The 13,843-nt window shown below is 47.5% G+C and overlaps 1 protein-coding gene across 1 annotated transcript in view; it reads left to right on the top strand.

Annotated features, from left to right (window-relative positions):
• Positions 1–9,029: 9,029 nt before the first annotated feature.
• The window catches only part of SLC25A20 (solute carrier family 25 member 20), a 54,826-nt gene continuing 50,012 nt past the window's right edge, over positions 9,030–13,843 (top strand). The window contains exon 1 of the mRNA XM_038740196.1: positions 9,030–9,208. Within this exon, the coding sequence (XP_038596124.1) occupies positions 9,080–9,208 (129 nt within the window). The 5' untranslated portion in view covers positions 9,030–9,079. The remainder of the gene's footprint in view (positions 9,209–13,843) is intronic.

The following is a 13,843-nucleotide window of genomic DNA, read 5'->3' as shown; positions in this document are numbered from 1 at the left end:
TATCTGTATATATGTATATATGTCTGTATATGTGTATATATGTACATATTTATTACTCTATTTTACTTGTACCTATCTATTCTATTTATTTTATTTTGTTAGTATGTTTGGTTTTGTTCTCTGTCTCCCCCTTCTAGACTGTGAGCCCACTATTGGGTAGGGACTGTCTCTATATGTTGCCAGCTTGTACTTCCCAAGCGCTTAGTACAGTGCTCTGCACATAGTAAGCTCTCAATAAATACGATTGATTGATTGCTATAGAGACAGTCCCTACCCAACAGTGGGTTCCCAGATGCTGGCTGTGTGGCCTAATGGATACAGCCTGGGCGTGGGAAGCAGAAGGACCTGGGTTCTAATCCTGACTTCACTTGTCCGCTGGGTGACCTTGGGCAAGTCACTGTGTGCCCATGTGGGACACGGGCCCTGTCCAAACTGACCAGTTGTATCCACACCAATGCTTATGTTGCCAACTTGTACTTCCCAAGCGCTTAGTACAGTGCTCTGCACACAGTAAGCGCTTAATAAATACGATTGAATGAATGAATGAATGCCCAGCACATAGTAAGCACTTAACGCATACGATAAATAAATGAATAATGGCACTGTGAGCTTGGAACGCGTTGAGTGAAGGTCACGCCCGCACACGCTACCAGGGAAGCTGCATGACCCAGCAGAAACAGCCCGGGCCTGGTAGTGAGAGGATCTGGGTTCTAATCCCGGCGGTGCCACGCGCCTGCTGTGTGATCTTGAGCCCGGCGCTTCACTTTTCTGTGCCTCAGTTTCCTCATTTGTAAAACTGGGCCCTCAATACCTGTCCTCCCTCCAACTGAGACTGTGAGCCCCATGCGGGACAGGGACTGTGTATCTTCTATCTACCCCCGGCGCTTAGTACGGTGCTCAGCACCCAGCAAGAACTTACCAAATACCATCGTCATGACTCCGTGCACAGGTACGATGATCTGGGAGCCCTTCAGGTCCACACTAAATGTACATAATCGATGAGGGGCCAGTGGTTAGATCGTCTAACGTGTTTTTCTTTTCACTCGGAAGGTGGAAGATGAGAACCGAGGATTAGGTGATGACATCTGGCACACCCACGGAGTGAAACTAGAAAATATCACCCTCCTGTATGCGACGGGTTTAGAGGCTTCACGAAGTATCAAATTAGCAGCTCACGGTACGTGTCTCCGAACCAGTGTTTGAAATCGCAGGCAGTCATCAACGTCTAAAAAGACTCACAGAAATTAATTCAAACGGCCGATTCCCGCATTTTGCGTATTAGCATGGTGACGTTAAACGAAAGTCGACAGCCCCGTAGTAAATTCTCTGTTCATCTACGGTACGAGAAGAGTCATTTTAATTATTTAGGGCAATACTGATCTTGGACGAGCAAATGTCTTGAAATATAGTTCCTATAATTAGAGGATTTCAGCTAGGAGTCCCTTACTCTAGCTCTCGCCGATGTTCAATTTTTAGCTGCTGAATAAGAAGGAAGCAAGCGGTCTTTCTGTGAAAATCATTACATTTGCAGATCAAGGAAGTAATAATTAACAAATTCATACGGTTGTTTACCGCACATCAGTGTAGAACAAAAAAAAATGTGGCAATGAATATTCAATCGGAGTACAGCTCACTCCCTGGGAGAAATTAGAGGATTTCGGAAAAACGTTAACTATTCTAGATTGGTAGAGTCCTCTTTTTCTAAGTACCCCAGGGCCCTAAATGACACTCTAGCGACTTGAAAGAATCATTGCTTTCCCCAAAGGAGTCCATTTATTCCCCCTGAGAGAATTTAGCTGTTGGGAAAGTAATTCAAAATTTTGGAAATCTAGAAGATGGAGGCAAGCAGCATTCTACATACCCGGGGTAGAACACTGGATAAGTTTACTGAATTTAAAAACCTCCTGGGCAAGTGGAAACTAGCCAAGGTGGGCCTGAAATCAATTGATAAAGAAATCACGTTCCAAAGCAAGGTAATAGCTCTTTTAGTGCCATGTTGATAGAGGAATTTCCGGGAAAACCACAGTAGGATACGGGCGAATAAAAATAAGTTCCAAGGGCAGGAACATATGTGTTTAGTAAGTGCCTATTACTCAGTAGTTGCTCAGTAAATGCCACTGAGAGATTGAAAGACGTTGATTTGTGACGAAAGATGAAAAAATATATACCGTGAACAGCGCAGCTGGACACGTTCACGACCGAGGTCAGAAGCAGCCCGATAGCCTTACCGCCGTCTGGGGTCGATGATGGTATTTGTTAAGCGCTTACTACGCGTCAGGCGCTGTTCTAAGCGCCGGGGTGGATACGAGTTAATCGCATTGGACGGAGTCCCTGTCCCACAAGGGGCTCTCAGTTTAAATTGGAGGGAGGACAGGTGTCGACCGCCCATTTTACAGAGAAGGAAACTGAGGCACAGAGAAGTAAAGAGACTCACCCAGGGTCACAGCAGGCCACTGAGTCCCAGTCCTGTGCTCCTTCCACCAGGCCGTGCTGCTTCTCTAGATTACTGAACTTCAGCTTATCGAACGAGCCCTTTGACCATCCTGTTACCTACTGGTTGTCGCAGGGGGTAGTAAGCTCTTCCGTTTAGAGCCTGCTGCTGGAGAAACTGCTCAGTCATGTATTTTTCATGGGAATTCTTTCTCCTTCTCCAGTAGTTTCCTTTCCTCGCGGCACTTCGGAAAAGTCGGCATCCGTTCAGCCTTTTCAGCTGGCATCCCCCACCCCGGCCCCGGTGGGAGGATGAGTAGATGTTGATTCTGCTGCCTCTTGCTGCCTTTTATCCTGTTTGCAAAATGGCACTATAGGTCAAAAAGCAACAAAAAAACCCCCACCCTTTTTATTTACAGTGCTTGTGCCCTGAAGTTTAGTCATCAAAAACTACAAACAAAAAACTTTGGAACCGGTCCTGAAGAAAATATCTTCTAGGGATGGCCATCGACGATATTTACAGACACTTACTGTGTGCGGAGCACTCTACGAAGCGCTTGCCCGTGCCCGTTGCCCTCATCAGTTGCTCCCTCCTCAAACACCATGACTCTTCACCTCCCCCATCTCTTGCCCCTAATGACCCGGCCTTGTACTTTCTTGAGAAAATGGAAACTGCCAGGCGGGATCGCCCTAAAATATCTCCTGCTTCTCTCCAATCCCTCCCTCCTCCTGCCCCTTCTTCAACTCTCCCATCTTTCCCAGCAGTATCTCACGAGGCGGCCTCCTGCCTTCTCTCAAAATCCACCCCATCCACCTGTGCCTCCAACCCCAGCAACTTTCCTGCTCCCTTCTTCCCTCCCTGCCGTCTTCAACCGTTCACTTTCCAGTGGTTTCTGCCCCATTGCTTTCAAACATGCTCCCTTTCATGTTTCTCTTTCTCTCTCTCAGCCCGGGCATTTCCCTCCTCTAATGCCGTGCCTACTCGTCACGCCATACATCTATCTTGCCGCCTAACTCTCGCTCACATCCCGCCTCTGGCCCGGGACGCCCTCCCTCTTCACGGCCTACGCACGCTCACTCTCCCCACCTTCAAGGCCAAATTAAAAAAAAAAAAACCCTCTCTTGACCCCTCCGGGTATCGCCCCATCTCCCTCCTCCCATTCCTCTCCATATTGAGTGAGTTGCCTAGACCCGCTGCCTCCACTTCCTCTCCTCCGATCGTCTCCAATCTGGCTTCCGTCCCCTTCACGCCACCGAGTCTGCCCGCTCGAAGGTCACCGATGATCTTCCTCTTTTTTTATTTTAACGGTACTTGCTAAGCGCTCACTATGTGCCAGGCACTGTACTAAAGGCTGGGGTAGATAGGAGCTAATCAGGTTGGACACAGTCCACGTCCCACTTGGGACTCAGCCTTCATCCCCCATTTTACGGATGAGGGAAATGAGGCACAGAGAAGTGAAGTGACTTGTCCAAGGTCACAGAGCAGACAAGTGGCAGAGCCGGGGGTAAAACTCCGGTCCTTCTGACTCTCAGGCCCAGGCTCTAGCCGCTAGGTCAGAACAGTGCTTTGCACATAGTAAGCGCTTAATAAATGCCATCATTATTATTACTGCGTCAGCCTCCTTGCTGACCTTTTAGACTGTGAGCCCACTGTTGGGTAGGGACTGTATATGTTGCCAATTTGTACTTCCCAAGCGCTTAGTACAGTGCTCTGCACATAGTAAGCGCTCAATAAATACGATTGATGATGATGACCTCCCTGCCTCCTGTCTCTTTCCGCTCCAGTCCATACTTAACCCTGCTGCCTGGGTCGTTTTCCATTCAATCGTTCGTTCAGTCGTATTTATTGAGCTGTTACTGTGTGCGGTAAAATTATTATTATCATTTTTATCATCATCATCATTATTGATGGTGGGACAACCTGATCACCTTGTATCCCCCCAGCGCTTAGAACAGTGCTTTGTGCATAGTAAGTGCTTAACACATGCCATCATTATTATCATTATTATTATTACAGGGGATACACTGTTCTCAATTTTCATTACAGTGAACTGAGGCGTATTTGCTAAAGGAATGGGGATTTAAAATAGATTTAAGTGGGGCTGGCTGGCTAGTTTCTCATCTCTTTTCCATCCATACTGACTGAGAAGAAGGAGAGATGATGATAATAATGAATAATTGGGGTATTTGTTAAGCACTTACTAGGTGCCAGGCACTGTACTAAGCGCTGGGATGGATATAAGTAAATCGGGTTGGACGCAGTCTCTGTCCCACATGGGGCTCGCAGTCTCAATCCCTATTTTCCAGATGAGGTAACTGAGGCCCAGAGAAGTGAAGTGACTTGCCCAAGGTCACGCAGCAGACAGGTGGCGGAGCAGGAGTCGAACCCAGGTCCTCCTGACTCCCATGCTAGATCCTGAGACTCAAAGGGGTCATTTGTAGCACGTACAAAACCCCAAAACCTAACGTCCGTATTTGGGTTTTCTCATCCTTAATATTGTCGTTATTATTGCCGTATCTGTTAGGCACAGTGCTCTGCACACAGTAAGCGCTCAATAAATATGATTGATGATGATGATGATTTGTCGAACGTGGTCTGTGGCCTATTTGCCTGTCGTATCCTTTGGAAAGGGCTCTTCTCTTCTGTCGGGGTAAAGTTTATACAAGATGCTTCAAGGGGAGAGGGAAATTCCTTAGGAGCTGTTGGCATTCCCATGTATTAAACAGCATTCCTTCATTCATTCAATCGTATTCATTCATTCATTCAATCGCATTTATTGAGCGCTTCCTGTGTGCAGAGCACTGTACTAAGCGCTTGGGAAGTCCAAGTTGGCAAAAGAGGGAGACGGCCCCTACCCGACAGCGGGCTCACAGTCTAGAAGGGGGAGACAGACAACAAAACAAGACATTAACATAATAAAATAAATAGAATAAATATGTACAAATAAAATAAATAGAGTAATAAATCCGTACAAACATATATACATATATACAGGTGCTGTGGGGAGGAGAAGGAGGTAAGGCGGGGGGGGAGGGGGAGAGGAAGGAGGGGGCTCAGTCATTCATTCATTAAATCACATTTATTGAGCGCTGCCTGTGTGCAGAGCACTGTACTAAGCGCTTGGGAAGTCCAAGTTGGCAACAGAGAGAGACGGTCCCTACCCAACAGCGGGCTCATTTTCCTCCACAACCTTTCAGTCCAAGCTTCCCCACTCCTCGGGAACTTCCAGCGGTTGCCCAGCCACGTCTGCGTCCCACAAAAACTCCTTACTACGGGCTTTAAAATCAATCAATCAATCAATCAATCAATCGCATTTATTGAGCACTTACTGTGCGCAGAGCACTGGACTAAGTGCTTGGGAAGTCCAAGTTGGCAACAGAGAGAGACAGTCCCTACCCAACAGCGGGCTCATTTTTCTCCACAACCTTTCAGTCCAAGCTTCCCCACTCCTCGGGAACTTCCAGCGGTTGCCCAGCCACGTCTGCGTCCCACAAAAACTCCTTACTATAGGCTTTAAAATCAATCAATCAATCAATTGTATTTATTGAGCGCTTACTGTGTGCAGAACACTGGACTAAGCGCTTGGGAAGGACAAGTTGGCAACATATAGAGACGGTCCCTACCCAACAGTGGGCTCGCAGTCTAAAATCCTCTAGGCCTAGGGGCAGAGAACGTGCCTGCTAATTCTGTTGCATTGTACTCTCCCAAGTGCTTAGTACATAGTAAGAGCTCAATAAATACGATGGATTGATTGATTGATTCACTTTGCCCCCTCCTACCTCACCTCCCTAATTTCCTATTTCGACCCAGCCCAGGCATTTCGCTCCTCTAACGCCATGCCTGCTCGTCCCGCCGTGCGGCATGGCTCAGTGGGAAAAGCCCGGGCTTTGGCGTCAGAGGTCGTGGGTCCGAATCCCGACTCCGCCAATTATCAGCCGTGTGACTGTGGGCAAGTCACTTCACTTCTCTGGGCCTCGGTTCCCTCATCTGGAAAATGGGGACGAAGACTGTGAGCCCCCCGTGGGACAACCTGATCACCTTGTAACCTCCCCAGCGCTTAGAACAGTGCTTTGCACATAGTAAGCGCTTAATAAATGCTACCGTCATCATCATCATCATCTATCTCGCCGTGGCCCGGAACGCCCTCCCTCTTCTCAGCCCACGCACGCTCCCTCTCCCCACCTTCAAGGCCAAATTAAAAAAGCGCGTCTCCTTCTAGAGGCCTCCCCCGACCGAGCCCTCGCTTCCTCTTCTCCCGCTCCCTTCTGCGTCACCCTTACACTTGGATTTGCATCCTTTATCCGCCCACCCCCCTCAGCCCCGGAGCACTTCCGTGCACATCTGCTATTGATTTCTCCCCCTTCCCATCCCACAGCCCACCGCTCTCCCCACCTCTAAAATCCCCTCCTAAAATCACGTTCCTTCCAAGACGCCTTTCCTGACTGAGTCCACATTTCCCCTATGTGCCTTCCCCTCTGCGTAGGCCCCGTCCTCCTTAAACGCTTGATATTCGCCCCGTCTTCAGTCTCGTATCCTACGCTCCGCCCTCTCCCCGCTCTGTAGTGTATCAATCAATCCATTTTTCCTTCCACGCTGCCATTTCCCCATTTCTGGAATTTTTTTTGCCGTCGGACTCAGTTGTAACCCGCGACATCTGGCTCCCAAGCCCGTGCTCTTTCCACTAAGCCACGCGGCTTCTCAAAATTATCCTCCGGGCCACCTCTGTGTCCTCCACCATCCTCTCATTCATTCAATCAATCAATCAATCGTATTTATTGAGTGCTTACTGTGTGCAGAGCACTGTACTAAGCGCTTGGGAAGTCCAAGTTGGCAACATATAGAGACAGTCCCTACCCAACAGTGGGCTCACAGTCTAAAAGATTAAACCACAGGAGCACAGGCTTGGGAGTCCATTCCGCCTCCGCCACTTGTCGGCCGTGTGACTTTGGGCAAGTCACTTCGCTTCTCCGTGCCTCAGTTCCCTCATCTGTAAAATGGGGGTGTGAGCCCCGCATGGGGCAACGTGATCACCTTGTATCTCCCCCAGTGCTTAGAACAGTGCTTGGCCCATAGTAAGCAATTAACAAATACCATCATTATTATTATTATTCACTTCTCTGTGCCTCCGTTTCCCTCATCTGTAAAACGGGGATTAAGACTGTGGGCCCCACAAGGGACAACCTGATTAGTCATCATCATCATCATCATCAATCGTATTTATTGAGCGCTTACTGTGTGCAGAGCACTGTACTAAGCTCTTGGGAAGTACAAATTGGCAACATATAGAGACAGTTCCTACCCAACAGTGGGCTCACAATCTAAAAGGGGGAGACAAAACCAAACATACTAACAAAATAAAATAAATAGAATAGATATGTACAAGTAAAAGAAATAAATAAATCGCTCTGCGCACAGTACGCACTCAGTAAATACGATGGAATGGATGAATGAATGAACATGTGGCCAACTTGGATTTCCCAAGCACTTAGTCCAGTGCTCTGCACACAGTAGGCACTCAATAAATACGATTGAATGAATGAGTGAACGGACATGTGGCCAACTTGCACTTCCCAAGCGCTTAGTCCAGCACTCTGCACACAGTAAGCGCTCAATAAATATGATGGAATGAATGAATGAACATATGGCCAACTTGCACTTCCAAGGCGCTTAGTACAGCGCTCTGCACATAGTAGGTGCTCAATAAATATGATGGAATGAATGAATCCGACTGAATGAATGAATGAATCCGATTGATCGAATGAATGAATAAATCCGATTGATTGATTGATTGAATGAATGAATAGATACGTTTGAATGAATGAACGAATAAATACGATTGACTGAATGAATGAATAAATCCGATTGATTGAATGAATGAATGCATAAATACGAATAAATCCGATTGATCGAATGAATGAATAAATCCGATTGATTGAATGAGTAAATACGGTTGAATGAATGAATGAATAAATCCGACTGATCGAATGAATGAATAAATCTGATTGATCGAATGAATGAATGCGTAAATACGAATAAATCCGATTGATCGAATGAATGAATAAATCCGATTGATCGAATGAATGAATGAGTAAATCCGATGGAATGAATGAGTGAATAAACCTGATTGATCGCATGAATGAATAAATCCGATTGAATGAATGAATGAATAAATCCGATTGATCGAATGAATGAATAAATCCGATTGATTGAATGAATGAATGCATAAATACGAATAAATCCGATTGATCGACTGAATGAATAAATCCCATTGATTGAATGAATGAATGAATAAATCCGATTGAATGAATGAATAAATACGAATAAATCCGACTGATCGAATGAATGAATAAATCCAATTGAATGAATGAATGAACAAATACGATTGAATGACCGAAAGCAGCGAGGCGACGATGGAAAGGTCTCGCCCCCCGGTGGGCGGGCGGACGAATTACCACGGGCAGCAAAGGGACAGGCGGAGCCGGGGCGGCCTCGGCCTGGCGAGCGGCCGGCCCGCCCCTTCCCGACGTGCCCCGCGGTGTGGCCGCTCTGCCCCGCCCCGCCTCGAGCGCGGATAACTGGGGGAAAGGTCGGCGGCGGGCGGGCGCGCCGTCTGAGGCGGGGGAGGAGACGACGACGACGACGACGGCGATGAGGGAAGGTGAGACCGGAGCCATGGCGAAGCTGGAGCAGCCCATCAGCCCCGTGAAGAACTTCTTCGCCGGCGGCTTCGGGGGAGTGTGCCTGGTGTTCGTCGGCCACCCCCTAGACACGGTGAAGGTGAGAGGCCGGCGGGGGGAAGGAAAGCGTCGTAACCTGGGCCCCCCCCCTGAGGGGAAGGGCCAACGCTTGGAGCCGAGAATTATTATTATTAGTAATATATTCGTATTATATATAATATTATATATCAACATTATACATAATATTATATATTAATATTATATCATCATATATTAATATTACACATAATATTATATATTAATATTATATGTAATATTATATATTAACATTATATATTAATATATAATAATAATGATAATCGGTGGAATTTGTCCCCTTCCATCCCCCCCCGTCTTACCTCCTTCCCTTCCCCACAGCACCTGTATTTGTGCTTGCCCATCCCCCCCCCCCGCCTTACCTCCTTCCCCTCCCCACAGCACCTGTATATATGTTGGTATAGATTTATTACTCTATTTATTTTACTTGTACATAGCTATTCTCTTTATTTTACTTTGTTCATGTCATCATCATCAATCGTATTTATTGAGCGCTTCCTGTGTGCAGAGCACTGGACTAAGCGCTTGGGAAGTACAAGTTGGCAACACATAGAGACAGTCCCTACCCAACAGTGGGTTCATATGTTGGGTTTTGTTCTCGGCCTCCCCCTTCTAATAATAATAATAATGATGGCATTTATTAAGCGCTTACTACGTGCCAAGCACTGCTGTAAGCGCTGGGGAGGTTACAAGGTGGTCAGGTTGGCCCATGAGGGGCTCACAGTCTTAATCCCCATTTTACAGATGAGGTCACTGAGGCACAGAGAAGGGAAGTGACTTGCCCGAAGTCACACAGCTGACAATTGGCGGAGCCGAGGCTTGAACCTATGACCTCTGACTCCAAAGCCCGGGCTCTTTCCATTGAGCCACACTGCTCCTCTAATGTTGGTATTTGTTAAGCGCTTACTATGTGCCAAGCACTGTTCTGAGCACTGGGGGGGATACAAGGTGATCAAGTTGTCCCACGAGGGGCTCCCAGTCTTCATCCCCATTTTACGGATGAGGGGACTGAGGCCCAGAGAAGTGAAGTGACTTGCCCAAAGTCACACAGCTTTTAGACTGTGAGCCCACTGTTGGGTAGGGACCGTCTCTATATGTTGCCAACTTGGACTTCCCAAGCGCTTAGTACAGTGCTGTGCACACAGTAAGCGCTCAATAAATACGATTGATGATTGATGGTGGTTGATGATGACAAGTGGCGGAGCCGGGATTTGAACCCACGGCCTCTGACTCCAAAGCCCGGGCTCTTTCCGCTGAGCCGCGCTGCTTCCCATAGACTGTGAGCCCACTGTTGGGTAGGGACTGTCTCTGTATGTTGCCAGCTGGTGCTTCCCAAGCGCTTAGGACAGTGCTCTGCACACAGTAAGCGCTCAATAAATACGATTGATTGATTGATTGATTAAGCCTTACTATGCCATCTCTATATGTTGCCATCTTGGCCTTCTCAAGCGCTTACGACAGTGCTCTGCACACAGTAAGTGCTCAATAAATACGATTGATTGATTGATTAAGTGCATACTATGCCATCTCTATGTGTTGCCATCTTGGACTTCTCAAGCGCTTACGACAGTGCTCTGCACACAGTAAGCGCTCAATAAATACGATTGATTGATTTAAGCGCTTACTATGCCGTCTCTATATGTTGCCATCTTGGACTTCTCAAGCGCTTACGACAGTGCTCTGCACACAGTAAGCGCTCAATAAATGCGATTGCTTGATTAAGCGCTTACTATGCCGTCTCTATATGTTGCCATCTTGGACTTCTCAAGCGCTTAGGACAGTGCTCTGCACACAGTAAGCACTCAATAAATACGATTGATTGATTAAGCGCTTACTATGCCATCTCTATATGTTGCCATCTTGGACTTCTCAAGCGCTTAGGGCAGTGCTCTGCACACAGTAAGCGCTCAATAAATATGATTGAATGAATGAACGAATGAACATGTGGCCAACTTGGACTTCCCAAGCGCTTAGTCCAGTGCTCTGCACACAGTAAGTGCTCAATAAATGCGATTGAATGAATGAATGAACATGTGGCCAACTTGGACTTCCCAAGTGCTCAATAAATATGATTGAATGAATGAATGACTGTTCTGAGCGCTGGGGGAGGTGGGGCTCACAGTCTTCCCGTTTTCCAGATGAGGTGACTGAGGCCCAGAGAGGGGATGTGACTTGCCCAAGGTCACGCAGCAGACGAGGGGTGAAGCCGGGATTGGAACCCACGATCTCTGACTCCCAAGCCCGGGCTCTTCATCATCATCATCAATCGTATTTATTGAGCGCTTACTGTGTGCAGAGCACTGTACTAAGCGCTTGGGAAGTACAAGTTGGTAACATATAGAGACAGTCCCTACCCAGCAGTGGGCTCACAGTCTAAAAGGGGGAGACAGAGAACAAAACCAAACATACTAACAAAATAAAATAAATAGAATAGATATGTACAAGTAAAATAAATAAATAGAGTAATAAATATGTACAAACATATATACATATATACAGACATATACATATATACACACATATATATACATATATATACATATATGTGTATATATACATATATATGTGTATATATACATATATATACAGAATGATCTTCATTCATTCATTCATTCAATCGTATTTATTGAGCACTTACTGTGTGCAGAGCACTGGACTAAGCACTTGGGAAGTCCAAGTCTAGACTGATGGGTAGGGGCCGTCTCTATATGTTGCCAGCTTGGACTTCCCAAGCGCTTAGTCCAGTGCTCTGCACACAGTAAGCGCTCAATAAATACGATTGAATGAATGAGTGAAAGTCAGCAACATATAGAGACGGCCCCTGCCCAACAACGGGCTCCCAGTCTAGAAGGGGGAGACAGACAACGAAACAAAACATGGAGACAGGTGTCAAAATCGTCAGAACAAATAGAATTAAAGCTAGATCAATCAATCAATCAATCAATCTTATTTATTGAGCACTTACTATGTGCAGAGCACTGTACTAAGCGCTTGGGAAGTACAAATTGGCAACACATAGAGACAGTCCCTACCCAACAGTGGGCTCACAGTCTAAAAGGGGGAGACAGAGAACAGAACCAAACATACCAACAAAATAAAATAAATAGGATAGAAATGTACAAGTAAAATAAATAAATAAATAAATAAATAGAGTAATAAATATGTACAACCATATATACATATATACAGGTGCTGTGGGGAAGGGAAGGAGGTAAGATGGGGGCATGGAGAGGGGGACGAGGGGGAGAGGAGGGAAGGGGCTCAGTCTGGGAAGGCCTCCTGGAGGAGGTGAGCTCTCAGCAGGGCCTTGAAGGGAGGAAGAGAGCTAGCTTGGTGGAGGGGCAGAGGGAGGGCATTCCAGGCCCGGGGGATGACGTGGGCCGGGGGTCGACGGCGGGACAGGCGAGAACGAGGCACGTGAGGAGATTAGCGGTGGAGGAGCGGAGGTTGCGGGCTGGGCAGTAGAAGGAGAGAAGGGAGGTGAGGTAGGAGGGGGCGAGGTGATGGACAGCCTTGAAGCCCAGGGTGAGGAGTTTCTGCCTGATGCGCAGATTGATCGGTAGCCATTGGAGGTTTTTGAGGAGGGGAGTAATATGTCCAGAGCGTTTCTGGACAAAGATAATCCGGGCAGCAGCATGAAGTATGGATTGAAGTGGGGAGAGACAAGAGGATGGGAGATGGGAGAGAAGGCTGGTGCAGTAGTCCAGACGGGATAGGATGAGAGCTTGAATGAGCAGGGTAGCGGTTTGGATGGAGAGGAAAGGGCGGATCTTGGCAATGTTGCGGAGCTGAGACCGGCAGGTTTTGGTGACAGCTTGGATGTGAGGGGTGAATGAGAGAGCGGAGTCGAGGATGACACCAAGGTTGCGGGCTTGTGAGACGGGAAGGATGGTAGTGCCGTCAACAGAGATGGGAAAGTCAGGGAGAGGGCAGGGTTTGGGAGGGAAGACAAGGAGTTCAGTCTTCGACATGTTGAGCTTTAGGTGGCGGGCGGACATCGAGATGGAGATGTCCTGAAGGCAGGAGGAGATGCGAGCCTGGAGGGAGGGGGAGAGAGCAGGGGCAGAGATGGAGATCTGGGTGTCATCAGCGTAGAGATGATAGTTGAAGCCGTGGGAGCGAATGAGGTCACCAAGGGAGTGAGTGTAGATTGAGAACAGAAGGGGACCAAGCACTGAACCTTGGGGAACCCCCACAGTAAGAGGATGGGAGGGGGAGGAGGAGCCTGCAAAAGAGACTGAGAAAGAACGACCGGAGAGATAAGAGGAGAACCAGGAGAGGACGGAGTCTGTGAAGCCAAGGTCAGATAGCGTGTTGAGGAGAAGGGGGTGGTCCACAGTGTCAAAGGCAGCTGAGAGGTCGAGGAGGATTAGGACAGAATATGAGCCGTTGGATTTGGCAAGCAGGAGGTCATTGGTGACCTTGGAGAGGGCAGTTTCCGTGGAATGAAGGGGACGGAAGCCAGACTGGAGGGGGTCGAGGAGAGAGTTGTTGTTGAGGAATTCTAGGCAGCGCGTGTAGACAACTCGTTCAAGGAGTTTGGAAAGGAATGGTAGGAGGGATATGGGACGATAACTAGAAGGTGAGGTGGGGTCAAGAGAGGGTTTTTTTAGGATGGGAGAGACATGGGCATGTTTGA

The sequence above is a fragment of the Tachyglossus aculeatus genome, chromosome X1, assembly GCF_015852505.1.
Source record: "Tachyglossus aculeatus isolate mTacAcu1 chromosome X1, mTacAcu1.pri, whole genome shotgun sequence".
Classification (NCBI taxonomy): domain Eukaryota; kingdom Metazoa; phylum Chordata; class Mammalia; order Monotremata; family Tachyglossidae; genus Tachyglossus; species Tachyglossus aculeatus.
The sequence above is the reverse complement of the archived record's forward strand: the minus strand, read 5'-3'. Positions and strand labels throughout refer to the sequence as shown.